General features: G+C 38.0%; 1 protein-coding gene across 1 annotated transcript in view; it reads left to right on the forward strand.

The window, feature by feature from the left end:
* Positions 1-18,027, forward strand: part of ABI3BP (ABI family member 3 binding protein) — a 153,060-nt gene that overhangs the window by 54,200 nt on the left and 80,833 nt on the right. The window contains exons 3-6 of the mRNA XM_053455981.1: positions 6,840-6,902; positions 10,765-10,897; positions 14,181-14,350; positions 14,734-14,795. Coding sequence (XP_053311956.1) covers positions 6,840-6,902; positions 10,765-10,897; positions 14,181-14,350; positions 14,734-14,795 — 428 coding nt within the window. The remainder of the gene's footprint in view (positions 1-6,839; positions 6,903-10,764; positions 10,898-14,180; positions 14,351-14,733; positions 14,796-18,027) is intronic.

Genomic DNA, 18,027 nt, shown 5'->3' on the forward strand with positions numbered 1-18,027 from the left:
TGGTGTCAAAAGGGGGACCTACACATAATTAGGCAGGTGGTCAAAATATTATGGCTGATTGGTGTACATTACTTGTGAGTGAGCATGGTCAAAGACCACTACCCTTCCCGGGAAAAGAAGAAACTTACCCAAGTAGGACTGACATCCAGACACTCCAGGTTAAACTTGGAGTGTTCCCAGGTATGTTCATACTGGTGCCACTGATGAAATTACCATGAAATCAGCTTCTCAAAGCCTTTTAGCACTATACACCACGGTTTTACCTAACTAGACCTTGTAGTCCTTTGCTTGTCCAAATTGGGGGAGGGGTTGGCAGTGTTTTACTATGCAGAATGCTAATTATTGTATTTAAGGGAAAGTGTTACTCCACATGGAAACAACAGATTGTTTTATTTTTTGTGGGTATGGTGTCAACCTAATAGATTGTTGGAATATGTTACTTGGGTCTGGATGGGACAGACCCAGGATGGTATATAAGGGATTAAAATGTTGGTAATCATGGAGTGTACTCTAGGATAAAGATTCTCAATTCAGTCCGGTTCAAGGAACAGTGTAATTGAGATGTACAAGCAAATGTAGAATGTTAACAGGAGAGCTTGGTTCTTTTTCACATCTGTACCTCAAATGTTTTCTTTTTCACCAAAAATTCCTTGAGACTTAATAAGTTTCCAACTGATTGATTGTTCTTTGGGTGGAATTCCCTGGAAGTTAAAGTCTCTTTTTCCATGCACAGAAACATCCCATGGACACAATGTACATAAAGATAACAAAACATGCAGGAAAGATGCAGAAAATTATTACAGACTTATGTTTTCTGTTTTTTTTTTATGGCTTTGGAAGCTTTTTGTCATGTAGCAGGCATGTTTCCAGCAATCAAAACCCTATTGTTCTTGTGGGATACCCACAGGTGGTAGAAAGTTGCACTTTTTGACAAGACATTTCACTCCCACTATTTTGGAGCCCTTGTGTTGCTTTTTGGATTCAGGTCATTTGTTGATTCTCTTCTGGCAATAGAACTTTCAGCGAACTTCGTTCTTCACCAATTTGAAGAACATGTCACGTGCATAAATTTGGCAGGAATTTTTGCACATATCTCAAAGACATACAGGATATGTTGATACAAATCATATGCAAAAACCTAAAACAAATGATAAGAAATTGAAAAGTCATGACAGCATTATGGGGTCACCCAGAAACCTGCTTGTAAACTACACTGCATCACTTTGTTTATATGGTGTACCAATCGTCTACTCAAGTTAGAAGCACTATTCATTGTGCTTTGTATAAGATTTTATTAATGTAATCTCTCTTTCAATGTGACGCAACAGGTAATTACTGTGGTTTCTGGTACATGTCCAACAGCCCAAGTAGGTCACATCTGATTTCAGCGTTTGCTACCATGCATCAAATAGCTAGACTTAAAACACCATTGGTCACAAAGAAGACTTCTATAGTCTATGTTTCTTATACTGTGACTCCTCTAAACATCATGTAGCTTAAATGTTTTTCCATCTCCAACATCATAGTCCCGTTTTTTGCAAAAGAATCCTTACAATGCATACATTGTTATATATTATATATATATTATGGTTATATATCACAGCAGATGAGGAAATGTTAGGCAAACATGTAAAATCACATTATTCTTACCAGACTTTGCATGTGCATTTTTAACATGTCTGGGGGTTATTTACAAGTGATTTAAAAGTAGAACAGAAAACTTTGGTGGTTTTTCTAAAGGGCTGGGCCGTGTTTCTTGGCGAACAAAAGGTTAGTGTCAGACTTTAAATGAGTTTCAATAAACATTCAACTTACACCACAATACTCAAGAAAATTATTTAGCCAATGTTATGAAATATATGCTGTGAATGGAGTGAATTGAGCCAAACGTTTAATGCAGAGGAATTATGCAGAACAATTGCAAAACAAATACTAAAGTATCTGTTAATATATATATATATATATATAGTAGGGGTAAAACAAGAGTGAATGCCCAGTGGGTCTGAAATGAGCCTAGACCCTAAAAAACTCCCCCTTGGTTGGTAGGATAGGGGCCTACCGCTCGTAAAGGAGAAGTAAGAGGGATATGAATAAGAGAATAGAGACTGAAAGAGTGAACTGGGGGATGGGCGGGAAAAACGCCCTGAAGAAGAGGGTCCTAACAGGGGTCCCACAAGAAGACTTCTACTATGCTTCACAGATTTCTGGTTCTTTCAGAAACATTAAGGTATATCGATGAATAGGGGACTTCAATATTTTTATTAAAGGATAATCACAAGATTTTTAATGCACATGATAACTGAGAGGTCCCTTTAAATGTACATGTGGTCCCTATTGCACATTCATTGGGGATGCTGCAGAATCCCATATAGGCATTTGCCCTCTTTCCTCACTCCCTGCATTTTCTGTGTTTAGCCAAATGCGTCTGTCAACCTCATCCATGTTTAAGTATAGACTTGGTGTGATTTCTATTGACTACAATAATACAAAATAACTACAGGGTAGACAGTTTGAGTTTTACTATTTTAACTGCTATTGTAGGCCTTTCACTTCAAGTACCTTTGGGTGCGTGTAGCTGGCTGGACTTGTTTCTTAAAATGTGTAAAAATTAAGGCTAGTAAGGGGTTTTCTTTCCAGATATGCCTTTGGACACCACCTAGCCCTCCAGTTATTTAAGTGCTTGCATGCACAGCATATCAGAATGTATTTAAGCTTCTAAGTTTTCCCTTCTGACCTGCCAGTGAGAAGAAATGCACGGTTGGCCACCTAGACAATAGGAAAAGCCACAAAATATAATACATTGTTTCCATTATACTCTAAATGTAAAAATGAATTTCATCATCCTATAATACAACAAGAAGTGGGTTTGTAAAATCTTATTTGGCTGAGGTTCATTTGCCTGATTTGATTTAACTTGTAAGGTGGTGTAGAATATCATCAAATGTATTCAAGCTAAATTTGATATGTTGTAATGCAGTAAGCACCAAAGAGGACACATACGAAGATGATTGCAAACACATTTCAGCGTGCAATGACTTTGAGTGGAACTAACTCATGGAATTCATGCTGAAAGCACACATTTGAACATTAGGTATTACTGAAAAGACAAGCATAAATAACATTAACTAGACACTCTATATTTTGTGTACGTATTAAAGATTTCAGAATTCTGTTTTATCCTGTAACCAAAGAAGAGGTTCTATAGAATTTTTGATAACTATATTCCATCATGGTCCAGCCTTTCCATGCCCTTTGAGTTGGCCTTTTATTGTAGGTACAGCAAGCATAAATTAACATCTTGGGTTATTAAAGTACAAATTTGCTTTCAACTATATTTAACATGAAGTGCATATTTACATAAAACTGATACTCAAAGATTACTTTAGAAAACAATGCTAAAGTGAATTATTTTATTACTTACCAGTTTTACACTTACAGTATCTGCCTGTAGAGAGTGTGATAGCTAGTCAGGGATCATTCCTCCAGGCAATGCCATGTAGATCTATTTTGTTATCTGTAGGCTTAAAGAGATCAAAGGATGACCCTGTGGCCTGGCCAACTGACTAGCAGAGCAGATCTGAAAGATATTTAGGGGGGAAAAACACAACATTTTGGTAGTTTTCAAGTTAAAAGCATTATTTTGTAAAGAAGTTTACTGCAACAAAAAGACAATGACCCAACTGCTTTGTTTTTCAACATGTGACAAGAGCTGAGTTTTCCATTAATGAAAGTAGTGTTTGTCTGCTAGAAGTGCAAAGTTTCTTACCAGAGAATTATATGGCTATTTTGTCATGTACATCATCATCATTATTATTATTAAAAACCTAAATGTTCGAATTCTAAGTAAGTTGTTTCCATTATTTAGATTTCAATGTATATCTTTGAAGAGGTCTGAACCACCGCTTCAGTTTACTGCTATGGTCAGGTTGCTGGGGACCATACATATATGGCCTATAAGAGCTATAACACAGGCTCTTGTTATATTGCACTTGTAGTATATAGTAACAAAGTGATCTTATTCCTAGAAATAAAGCATTGTTAAGCAAATGGTTGTAAACTTTTAAAGTAAAAAATCTCCCGCACAGGAATTCATTATATTCCATCTAAATTTCCATTACAGCTTCTTTTCAAACTGCACTCATATTACGTTTGTATTTTCGGCAAGATTTGATTAGGAAAGAAGGAAGGTTTAGGCTGGGATACGGACTGCTTTTGTTTATACAGCGCCTTTCTAACTCCAAGCTGTTACAGCCCTTTGATATGTTTCTTCGGCTAGCTTACTAATGGTTGCCAAATGTTAAACAACAATTAATCTCTCTTGCTAGAGGGCTTACTTTTCAGAACAATGTCTTTCTCTCTGTAGCCATTATTGAAGCCATTTGAACCCATAATATGTGTTTCAGTAGAAAGAACAATTATATTCTTAGCATAAATGGGAATTATACCTCCCTTCCATTAAGAAGGCGTATCCATCCTGGTAAAACATGCAGTGACCCTCACTAGCAGATCTACGGATCAAACTGGTAGAGACCTAATGTAAAATTATACTATGCACTAAAAGTTTCGAGGTACTTGTTTCCCCTACACCACAGCCCCATTTTTGTAGCCTCTTTGGTTGGCAAAGAATGGGGTATATATAGTCTAGTTGAACAGATTTCTGTTCTTCTGCATATGGCATTATTTCAGCTGGGTATAAACAAAGGAATGGAAAGTTACCACCAAAATTTGTTTTATGGTGAAACCTCTAATGTGTATTAAATTGCACCATTTACAGAATTATGCGATTATAAAAGGACCTAAATTTTGTTTCACTATGTGTTTCTCATCCCAAATAACTTTAGCATCTCTAAATTGTCGGCACATTAGCAGGATTCCCTAAAAGTTTCTGTTCATAAACTTGGCTTCAAGGTTATAAACCCAATATAGCAGAGTATGGCTTAGATACGTTACACTTGCTGGAATATATGCAGTTCTGTTTCTATTTACCAAAATATTAGTGTGAACTTCTGCCCCTGCGCTGTGTGATTTAATTCAATAGGAAATTCAGGTTCACTGACTCTAATCAGAATCATATCATAAGCAAAACTAACTTTGATTCTAATATGTTTTGAATCATGCAGAAAGAAAAAAAAATAACTCTTTTGTTAACCATCACGCATATTCTGCTATCTTGAGGCAAAATACAACTTGCAGCAGGAAAATTACATTGGTTGCTATGGCAGTCGCTTGCTTTTTTAATTATTCTGTGCCAGAATTGCTTGTTATACATTATATGTATGTATATACAGTATCTCACAAAAGTGAATACACCCCTCACATTTTTGTAAATATTTTTATTTCATGTGACAACACTGAAGAAATGTGACTCTGCTACAATGTAAAGTAGTGAGTGTACAGCCTGTATAACAGTGTAAATTTGCTGTCCCCTCAAAATAACTCAACACACAGCCGTTAATGTCTAAACCTTGGCAACAAAAGTGAGTACACCCTTAGGTGGAAATGTCCAAATTGGGCCCAAAGTGTCAATATCTGCCAATCTGTCAATAACTGCCTCATTCACACAATTCATCCACACATTAATTAATTCATTCTCTCACTCATGTTCACTTTTTATTTATTTCAATATAGTTGAATTTAATATATATTTGTACCCTCCTTTTTCACTACCCCCTCTCCCCCTTCTCACGATATATTATCCCCTCTCCCCCCTTCTCACTATCTACCCTCTCCCTCTCCCCCCTTTGAAGTTCACTTATCTTGAAGTTCTGCGATGGGAGCGAAAGGCCTCTGTCCTGCTGCTCTGCCGCGGTGCGCGCTGCTTCACTGCTGAGCGCCGGTATATGATGTCTCTGTGTATTTCCCTTTTCTCTGGCCTGATTATCTATCCCTTAAATCTTTTTTTTACCTCTCCATTTTCTTACTGTCTCTCCTCTTTCTCACTTTTCTACCTCTTCCCTTTCTCCCCATCTCCAACCTTTCTTGATTCCTGTGGTGGGAGTGCAAGATTTCCTACAGACTTCTGTTTCAGTGCTCTATTACGGTGCACTCAGCTTCAGTGCTGAGTGCAGCAATATGACTTCATATCATGGCACTCAGCATCAATTGAAGGCACGCTTTGCGGTACCTTTTCTAGAGTGTATTGGGCATATTTGATTATTAAAAATTACACACATAATGTTGGTCCACAAACTCATCTGTTTTATCTACTGGAAGCAAAGTTTGGAATATAGACTCCCCCCCCCCCCGTTTTTTGACAGATCGTGACAGATGAGTAAGCAACACAAAGTATAAAATAGCACTGGAACAAGATTGAAACTCATTGTTCTTGGGAAAACAAGGAATAAAATGCTATTAAAATGCTATTGCTTACAAAGGAGAAATTAATTATGGCGCCTTGTCTTATCTCTTTGGGTTTGTTATTGTGGGAGGAAACGTAAAGTGTGAAGAGCATCTCAGAGGATTAGAAGATGAAATTGAGACATATTTTTTGAGTCTAGCGTGGAAGTAAAGAACCGTTTCTATAAATCAATATTACAGAACTTAAATAGTTTGCCAGGTCATTAACTTATGAAAAAGCCCTGCAGTGACATCACCAAAAGCATTGTTCTCTTTGGTTTTATATTCTAAGGGTAATTGGGTTATGTATAAATGTGATTCTAGGACAAAGTTTTAAAAGTGGCCTTACCAAGTGCTAACAATGGAATGGTCCGACCAGCAGAAACATTCTATTGGTTGCTAGGGTATAAAGACTACTTTTAAAACTCTGCACCAAAATCACCTTTTGTACATTTTAATGGTTATTGTGATCGATGCATTTTAATTATTGTGTTTTTTCTCAGATGCTGAACCCAGATATTTGGTTGCTGTGAAACCAAATGAAAGTAATAAGAAAAGCTGCAAAGGTAATACCATGTTTTTTTGTCTGGCTTGTGTTAATATTGCCATAGTAAATGTATATTGGGGTTAAACCAGAGAGTATAATGATGATTTTAAGTAGTCATATGTTAAGGGACAAAGAGAAATAATGATGGAATAACACTGGGGAAGACAAAACATGAAGGGCATGCACAAAGGGAGAAATACAGAGTGAGACACACACACAGCACACAGAGAGACTGCTTAAACTATTACAGCTGAAGACAGCCTCACCAAAAACAATACATATTAGAATACTTTGTGTGTATTAAATAAAATAAAGCGCTTACCTCTTCACCTCCATTCCTCCTCAGTGTTTTAGTGATACTTGTCACTGATTGGCTGCTTGAAAGTGTTTCCATGGAATTTAATGGGGGTACTTTCTGCACATTGCCAGCTGAACTCCTTCATGGGAAATAACAGGAGGGTTGGGAAAAGTGGCAAATCCATATGGGGCACCACGATCATTTAAAGGGACCTCTCAGATATCATATTCATGAACATATATCTGATTGCCAGATTATCCTTTTAAAAATATGCTAAACAATTATAGGGATTAGAACAACTGGTGTTTACATTTGGTGTCTGATTATTATTATTATAAGTTCAAAACGTCCATATATCTATTATAAAGCCAATATGACAGATATTAAGTCTATAAAATTACAAAATGGGGACATGTTTATCTTGGCATAGTCTGCCGCAAATGATTGTAACAGATTTATTCTACATTTGGTTCATGTAGAATTTACGAATTATGTCAGCGGAATTTTGTTTGGGCATTTTGGAGCAGAATGTCCCAATGTATAATTTCAAACGTAAGAGAACATTGCATGAAGTCAATCCGACACATACTAACTGTATTAATAGTCTGCCAAGAATGATCAAAGGGAAATTTTGACTTTTCACATTGTAGCTAATACAAAACATGGCTGAATTCGGCAGACATCCTTAAAGTTTACTCTTGCAAAAATACGTTCATTTTGTCTGCCTTATGTCGGGTTACTTTGGACAGACAAGCCCTATCTGGTAAAAAAAACTGCAATTTGAAACGTACAGAATACAAATATGTGTGAACATTTAGGTATAATTTTAGAACTACAGATTAAGGCAGTAGACTTCAGTATACTCATCACTGCCTTTTTGATAAAAATACAAAAAACCTTATTTGATTCAGTTAGGGTTGCTAAAAATAACAAAAAAAAACGGATGCACACTAAGCAGAAATAACCTATGGACCAATTTAATCCAACTTTATTTTCTCTGTTCAACATCCATCTACTCCATATCTTATGTTTCTCTATACCCCAATCCCCTCTAGATTGTAAACTTGTGAGCAAGGCCTCTTTAACTAATGTCTTTGTCTCTGTCTAGTTTTGTCGTTCCCTTGAATGTATGTATTGTAAGAAGAAATATGTATGTATTGTAGGAAGCGCTGTGTAAATTGGCCCTGCTATATAAAAGATAATAATAATCTTTAAAATATGCTTTTAACCCGTCAACACATCAAATACCCCTAGCCGTACGCCATGTGTTAAAGCTAAATCGTTGCCAGTATACATATAATGTGTCCTAAAAGATCAAACAAAACTATTTAAAGCACACTGGTTGAGGCAATCAATCTCTGTTGGGGACACTAACCCCATTCCAGTAAAAATAAAAATGGCAAGCCGACATGTATACAAGTTCTAACCTGCAAGATTTATTCTATTAAAGTAAACAAACACATCACCGTGGGACTGGACCTCTAATGTGTGCGTCACACCAACAGGGGGTTATCAATAGGATAATATACACATCCCATTATTGCATAATTGTATATAGAATAGCAAACAGTGGTTAATGTTGCTGCTTTTACGAATCCGTCAAAGTGAAACATGTTAAAAAAAAAATGAATATAATAAAATTGGTAAAATTAAATCTAATCGTTTTGATGTTTCAATGTACCGTATTGGCTCGGATATAGGCCGCCCCAGTATATAGGCCGCACCCTAAAAGTTTGGTGCTTTTTTAAAGAAAAAGTTTTTTTCTTTAAAAAAGCACCAAAAGACATGCTGCCACTCTGTCCTCCCCCCCTCGAGATACGCTGCCACTCTGTCCTCCCACCCCTCGAGATACGCTGCCACTCTGTCCTCTCCCCCCCTGAGATATGCTGCCACTCTGTCCCCCCCAGATATGATGCCACTCTGTCCCCCCCCGAGATATGCTGCCACTCTGTCCCCCCCCGAGATATGCTGCCACTCTGCCCCCCCCAAGATATGCTGCCACTCTGTCCCCCCCCCAACTTACCAGAGTAGACCTCCGGGTGTCTTACGGGGCCGGAGGGGGATATCTATGCACATCGTGTATACAACTCCCGGCGCCGGCACTCAGCGGAAGTACCGGCACCGGAAGTTGTATACGCGTATTGCGTAGGTGTCTTCCGCCAGCCCTGCAAGACACTCGGGAGTCTGCCCTGGTAAGTCGGGGGGTTAAAATGCATCGTGTGGACGTTCACCGGCAACGGCGCATCGCCGCTGCCGGTGAACGTCCGTACGATGCGCTTAGACAACCTCCCGTGCCGGTACTCCCCCCCGTGGGAAGTGCTGGCAGGGGAGGCTGTCTGAGCGTATCAGACAGTAGGATGCAGGTCCCCTGCACCGCTGCGGGGGATCTGTATCCTAACCCCGCTGCCTGCCCGGCGCCCGGGACTGCATGTCCCGGGCGTCGGGCGCTAAACCCCGAATATAGGCCGCACCCCCACTTTAAAGTCTTAAAGTGGGGGAAAAAAGTGCGGCCTATATTCGGGCCAATACGGTAATTGATCCTGTTTGAGACTGCACTTATTCATGACCACCGAATGTTTTGATGTGTCTCCCTGCTTGTGTTGTCTCACCTCCATTTTTCCTTTTTGTGTGATTTTCTGTGTATATCTATATTTTCTATATTTTTATAGAAATGGTATTCATTCACCGAGTTGTAAGTCGTACTGGCACAGTTACTTTTTAGTGAATGCTCCACTTTTCTGTGCACTCTAACCCTTAAAATGTCATCTATGTACAATGTATGTAGCTGGCAATCTGGGCAAAGAATGCCGAACCTGTACGCAGATACATATAGTGTAGTGGGGCTGTCCATTGGCCTCCTCACCATAAGTCTCACAAGTTTCAGTGTAAAAGAGGAAAGACTTACATGTATACCTACACATGCAGGTTCCCTCTGGAAAGCAGGTTTAGGTGCTTACCAGTCTGTGACAGATCAGCCAAAAATTAAAATCCAGTAGCTGCAGTGATCGGTCCATGTAGCTGGCTGCTTGAAATAATGGAAACTTGAATGCTGGAAAAAGGGACGGCATGCTGATCTGTTGACATGCATGCTGGAAACAATAGCTGCTCACCACTGGCATGCTTCCCTACTAAAAACCCCCTCAATAAAAATGTAAAAACAAATAGATTGAAATTAAAAAATTGACTGATGAGCTTCTGTGGATTGAAACTCTCATAACAAGACTAGCCATGCACAGGAAGTGCACAGAAGTGTGTTTGTCACATTTTTTTAACCATATTAAGATATGTAAACCATATTTGAATGTGCATTCTTTGGTGAGAAACCTGTCTGGACATTGGAGTGCTCCTTTCATCTTAAGTAGGGAACTCATTAAAGGAAAGTTGGGGACTGTTCTAGATGTCTTTTAAGCAAAAAGTTGGAGCAGCTACCAACACCAAGTGTGGTTTTATTATGAGAGGAGAAAACAGGGTAATAATGTTGACAAATATATGCAGCTATTACATCCCTGAAAGTAATTTCTTGGTCTGTTTTTGTGATTTTCTCAAGCTAATCAAATATTCTTTTTTTTCCTTTTTCGTTTAGACAAGAGTTCTGCCAAGAAGCCTCTCCAACTTGTTGTTGGTACCTTGACTCCGTCCTCTGTGTTTCTGTCATGGGGCATCCTTATTAATCCACAGGTTGACTGGTCTGTTTTAAATAAATGTCCAAATGACAGGTAAATAAACTAAAAATCAACCATATTTAGCTCCATTATTATTTATTTTTTATATAGCACCATCATATTCCGTAGCGCTGTACAATGGGTAGACAAGATATAACAAGTAGTATGTAAAGTAACAATTTGATATATAGAAACAACTAGTGAGGAGGGCCCTGCTCAAATGATCTTACAATCTAGGTCTATATACCTATTTTACAACATCCCAAAATACATTGTATTGGAGAGGATGAGGCATCACCAATAAAACACTCAAGCCAAGTAGGCCAATAATTGTTTCCATTGGTTTTTTATTATACTTTTCTTGTGGGTCATTGTGCGCATGTCCATGTGCTCCATGTGTCCATGTTCCATTTTGATATAATTCCTACTCTAGTTTTGGAAATAGAGGGACTTTTAACTGAACCAAATATAATGAACATTCAGAATAAACATGTTGATAGTCGAAATTCCGTTATCAAGAGTATTAGGGAGTGAAATACTGAAATCCTTCTGGTACCACTCCCTGTTATTGTAGGTTCCATCACGTTGGTCAGCACCATGGACAGGGGCTGGGGTATGAAGAGTTATTAATGGTGACTGATATGCTAGTATATAACAGCATATACCAAACGATAGGCAAGATAGGCAAGATTAATTATCAACTTGATTGCATTAAGCTCAGTATATGATATCCAAAAGAAAAATTTAAAAATAACATGTTCATGGATGATTTATAGAGAAAATCATGTGTTTTTCTTTTTAATAAATCAACTTTTGCTTACGCAATATCTCTGTTTAACTACACGGAATGAGATTCTCTAGATAAGGCACATGTTGTGAATTTTAGATTCCCTTTTAATGTTATCTTCTTCCAAATCATCACATGCTGACTTTAGGGCATAAGGAGACACAGCACAGGTTCCGACACAACCCTTGTACTGTAAATCTATTTGGAAAGGTATTTGTCAGATTGTCAGTTATCCGTCTGCTCTAATAGCTTGGAGACCTGCATGCCATGTCACCACACAATGAGATATCGCTAACCATGTAGTCTATCAATGGTCAGCTGGGTGACACTGTACGTTTTAACCAAGGCAGCTACAAATCAAAGTCACTTTTCCTAAAATGTACTAATTTCAGTTGTTGGTGACGGACTCTGTAATTTTGCAGCTAGTTAGAAACACATGATTTGTGTATTTGTTCTGGTCATTCAGAACCACTACTTGCCATGCCCCATTTACCCTTTGTGCAGTGCTGCACAATATGATGGCGCTATATATATCAATCAATAAAAAAAAACAATAATAATGCAAATGCAACAAACTGAAATAATACTTTTAACTAGGCCCCATCATGTCTGTTGTGTGACTTTAGTAAATAATACCGCTACTTCAAAAGCTTATTTGGTTGTTTCTGTTCAATCCCTCTGTCATTTACATCATGGCTCATCATGCTATATGTTTAGGTGACAGGAGGTAAACATTAACATTCCCTGTTTTTTTTCTAAAAACAGATTGGAAACAGCATTTGAGTTTTATGGAATTTCCTAATGTCCTTCAAAGTGTCTCTGCGTTTCTCGTCTAGTCTTGTGCCGATTGTTTAACATGTCAAGATTTTTCGTATAGATTACGAATGTTTGAACTAAGCACATCGACAATTCTTTACACACTAGGACTGACATGGGTAACCTCTGGGCTATTCCTGTCATTTCAGAGTTCTATATAAATACACTTCATTTGTCTGCTGATAAGTCAATTGGTATTTTGACAAATTATCAAGTGTGTCCCTATTGCTACATTAACGGTGGTTGACACGACATAAATTAACAATGTATGGTATGTCCATTTATGGACATATATTGAAAGTCGCAATATAACATCCATTATGTGCGGCAGCTTTACTGATGACCTACATTCTGTTATCTTCTTGGAAATTAAATGCAGAAATGAAATTTAGTTCTCTGTGGCACTGCACTTTAATCCGGACTATAATCATTTCTAATTTAGTCGAGTGGTCACTAGAGTTAAGGGTTAATAAAACTGACCAGACTCCACTAAAATGCGACTTTTACATTTACATTTCAGAAACCCTATTAACGGTGGGTGGGTTGGTTTGGGGTTTGCACCTCTCTTCTCCCACCCTGTGCGCAGTGTAGTAGGAGGAAATTAAATCAACCCAGTGGTGAGGTTAACATCTGTAATTTTCTTGCCAGCTTGTAAGCAAATAGACCCAATTAGGTTACCAGTCAGGAACTATAAAGAAAGCTAGATCTCTAGAAGTTGATCCATATTAAACTGCACTCCCCTTCTGATGAAGCCAGTCAAGTCACACAATCTTGGGCCTAACTTCAATGGTAGGTGAAGATCGTAAAGAAAACACCTTCAACCTATTCAGTGTCTGTCAGCCCTTGGTACATATATGTTGGTTATTAGAGCATTTATATAGCTTATGGATTCAAAGGCATGCAGTCCTATGGACTTACCCCTACTTTTACTCCTTTGTTCAAAAATCCCTTGACTAAGTCTAGACTTAGACAATGGCCAAATAATAGTATAATTATTATCATTATTCATGTCTACCTCCTATGAGTAGAAACATTTACTTTGGTATTGTTACCATTGTCAAGGCACCAAGGCACCAAGATATGTTCCCTTTAAACACATTATGCCCCTTAATTTCACCCTTAGGTTCCCAGTTTATTTTAGCCCTCCTGACATAATAATTTTACCTCCTTTCCACCCCTAAACTGCTTTAGTATTTCCATAATTCTATTATTAATCCTGCATTGACATAATACTTGTGTACAATATTCCAAGGGGTGAGGCGATTCCCCCATATTGCCTATGTATGCCAATGTCAATGGACCTCCAATTGCAGACAAGGCAGTTTGTAGTTATCAGGATAATATTTTAGAAGCTGTGTACAATATTTGGTAATGTTTCTAATTCTAGTAGAGATACTTTAATTTAGAGCAAGGTTCACTAACCCATTGCCTGCCACGTTGGTTTTTATTGATGATAGCTTTAAACAAGTGTGAACGTTACAAATCATCGAAGAGTATGAATTACATCTGGTAAAAGGTGCAGTGTCAATCTGTTTATAAATGTGCCTTGGTTTGTGTTGCAGGTGAACTAACCCTTTCATGTGAGATGCATGGCTTGTTTCAAACTGCACAGAAGCATTTGAAGCTGGTCCAGCAATCTCGCTGTTTTGTAATTTAATACCCCTGTTTCTATGAAAATATAGTTTATAAATGTGGAGAAGCGTCTCACTTTATCTTTATGCCATACTCAAACAGGTTTTACACAGTTCGTTACCGTGAAAAAAATAAAGACTGGCTTTTCCAACTTTGCCCAACCACGGAAATAGTCATAGACAATCTGAAACCCAATACTATGTATGAATTTGGTGTCAAGGATAACACAGAAGATGGGATCTGGAGCAACTCTTACAGCCATAAGACAATACGTGAGTACAACTCCTTCTCATTCATATTTCTGTGGATCCCACTGTGGTTAAACATGTATCAGTAGGGTACTAAGTATATTCTTCACACATCCTGTGTCTCTTTTGCATGTATGTTTTATTAATACTGTAAATTATGTCCCAAACAACATGTTCTAAAGAGATTGTGAACTAAGCTGCAGCCTTGGCATCAAAATCAGCCAACACAGGAGTGAATAACCAATCCTAACAGTCCCCGATATTTTTATGGCCATGTAATATGTCGTTTTCTGGACTTTCCTCAGAAAAACAATGCAGCCCAAGTTAAAATGCTAAATAAGAGTTTGTAGACCATTGTGTGAGAGATATTTGGAATGATAATATTTTAAAAGTTTCTATTTTTCCAGCCAAAGGTAAAGACAATGGGCATGTTCAAAGTACTTATAAGAATCACAAAAGCATTATACAGGTATGTGTGTCTTCAGATCTAATTGTTTACCATTCTACCATTTGTATTGTTTTATTTTCTGCCATTTGTATTATTATTATTATTATTTATTGTTTTATATAGCTCCATCAAATTCTGTAGCGCTGATATGTTAGGCACTGTGAAGGAAGATGAGGAAGGGCATCAACCAAGGGCTGGTAGTAGGGTTTAAGCATGATCTTTCTGGGACCAGCTTTCCCATGGACTTGCTAACATAAGAAATAACCAGACATTCGGATTCGTACAAATTGCAAATGTACCAAATTTTCGTAAATTTGACAATTTGTATGAAGCCATGAAAATGAGGCCAGACCCCACACGAATCGGACGAAAGCAAAGTAAAAAGCTCCAAATTTTAATCTGAAATTTGTGGGTTCACATTCACTCGCTCTCTCACACTTTCATTCTCGTTCACTCTCTCACACTCTCCAAATGTTTCCCTACCTTCTCTGCTGACCACTTCTGTTGATGCTGACCACTTCCACTTCCACATCTTCTTCATCTTCTATCTTCCCCCTTCTCACCGTCACCGCAGCGGAGATGCGGACGAAGAAAGAAGATACCAGATTAAGGATTGAAGATTGAAGATAGAATAGAGAAGAGAGTGTGGAAGGGAGAAGATAGAAGATGAAGAAAATGCAGAAGAAGATGTGGAAGAGGATACAGAAGTGGTCAGCGGAAGTGTTTGGTAGAGAAGGTAGGGAAAAGTGTGAGAGAGTGAATGTGGGCAACGGACAACGAATTCCCCCAAACAAAATGGACAAGGCAGAGATATCCCTTGTAACCAGCTCATTGAACTAGAAACCCCATGTTTGGTTGCAGACATGCTGCCAGCCTGACAGACTTGTCACTGGTAATATCTATTAAATTTTTTTTGCAACTTGACACCTAAATGAAGCAAAATATTACAAGAAACTACACATGGCTGCTTTAAAATATAAATATAGCTAATTTACTGAGTTGATAGTCTGCCTTTAATGTAAAATAAGTCTGGGAATTCTGAATTTTGACTGCTTGTTTATTATTCATGTTTCAAGCATTTGGAAGCATTTAAAGTGATTCTTTTGTTTTTAATTATTCCATTTTTACTGTGCCAGCTGTTTCCACAGTTTATATAGCAGCACACATGTGGAATGCATATCACCCCACCGAGTCTCTGGACAGGGCAAATACATGGAGTTACTGCAAGATTTGTAATAAGAACATTTCCAGATTTATAATACCAGTTTGTGCGTAATAAAACTTATTTTCCCTGAACTCAATTTTCCTTTCCCTTCCTTTTCTAAAGTTGGCAGGCATTATAGAGAAAGCCCTTAGCTTAAGTCCTTATAACTGTTCTATGGCTTTTTCACATGCAGGGAAGCAAACTGTTAGTAAAAATTGTTTAATTAACTAACACTACTGGCTTAATCTACTGTAGACACAAGACCAACCTTATGATGGAGGGAAAATAGGCAGCTGCCTTGGGTTCTGAGCTACCACTATTGTCATTCCTACTTTAGCAAGTAGAGAAGACAGCGCCATTGATCACTCAAACTGCAAGATTAGGGTTAGTGGCGTCATACTAACACTCAAACTCACCACTCACTCAAACACCATTCTCTTACACATACACACACATTTCCCCACTTTTCCTTTCCTAGACGCCCTTAACCCTAGGCTCATTCCTAACGTTCTAGCGCTATACGACGCACACACTAACATCAAATATTAACACACACTCATGCTAGAACCTTACAATAACAAACAAAGACTAACTGCATATGCTGACACACACACCCTCATGCTAACACCATACACTTAGACATACACACTCTCTCCAACACCATACATGTTCACTCTACACATACATACATGCACACATACTGTGTCTATCACTCTCTACCTCTACTCCTATCATCTCTGCAACTAACACATCTCTCTCTCTCATCCTCCCCTCATTCTCTCACTTACCTGGTAAGTAGCCCTGTCTTGGGTGTCTGCGTGTGAGCTGCCGAGCTACTACCACAGGGTCATGTGACTCTGTTTGGTGTGTTGGTTACTGGGCATCTTGGTGCCGCCCACCCCCTTAGTACACCCTTTAATGTCCCAAAAGATATAACATATGCCGCCTCACCAAAGTGAAAAAAAACATGTTTTCATGAGAACATTTATAAAACAATGTACATTCATTCAGCTCCCTTTATGCAAACACAGTTGCAAAAATACATGGTGCAACATTGAACAAACTAATCACCAAATGGTCTGCGAGCTCCCAAATTTGCCCAGTTTGATTTGAAATTCTAAGTCTGTTAATTAGCACGTAGAACTACCTCATGTGATGAAATGTGAATATACGGATTAAAATGCAAATACTAAACTTAATAGTACTTAATAGAACTTAATAGTACTTAATGGTACTTTTTACATACCCTGATAAATTTAATCTTAATAAATAATTACTGCATTGTAATCAATATTCCTAGTGCTAGTGAATGCCCAAACCCCATGCAGAATTATTATTTAATCATGTAAATGATCATTCATATTTAAGATCATTCATATTTTTACTGTGATTGCCTTATTGTCGTAAAATAAAAAAGCTACCAATGATAGGTTGTTGCCATAGCAAATAAAATGTTTAGTTAACATTTGTGGCATTTTGTATGGGATTTACTGTCAGATGAAATAATAATCTGCTGTAATGCTGGGACTTTTTGATTCTACCTCAGACATCTGTTAAAAATTAGGGAATGCTCCTTAAAATGTGGAGCTATGAAATCTTGGCCACCTGTTATGAATGCTGATATGATGACCAAAAGAATTGTACATTAAAATGAAGAAAAAGAAATACTGTCAACACTAAAGTGTATACACACAGTTTTTGAATTATGGCAACCACACACAGATTGGCAAGATTTGGATACCAAGAAGCAGGACTGGCTCCACCGTTTTGCTGCATCTCCACCTGCTTCGTTATTAGCATTCCAAGCTAAAAGAATGCAGAAAAGAAGAAACAAAGTAGAAGAAAGATGTCATCATTAAGTGGTTACAGCTTGTTGTGGGGAATGATCTGTCAAGACTAAAATAGTGCGACACTGAAAGTCAGTGGAAATTTTGAGGCTTTGTGTTGCTAAGTGCAGCACTTGAAAGGCACCCTGTCGCCTGCCCTGACATTAAAAATAATCCATTTGGTGATTGAGGATACAATTTCAATTATAGAAATAGTTATATC

This window comes from Spea bombifrons, chromosome 2, assembly GCF_027358695.1.
Source record: "Spea bombifrons isolate aSpeBom1 chromosome 2, aSpeBom1.2.pri, whole genome shotgun sequence".
Taxonomy (NCBI): domain Eukaryota; kingdom Metazoa; phylum Chordata; class Amphibia; order Anura; family Pelobatidae; genus Spea; species Spea bombifrons.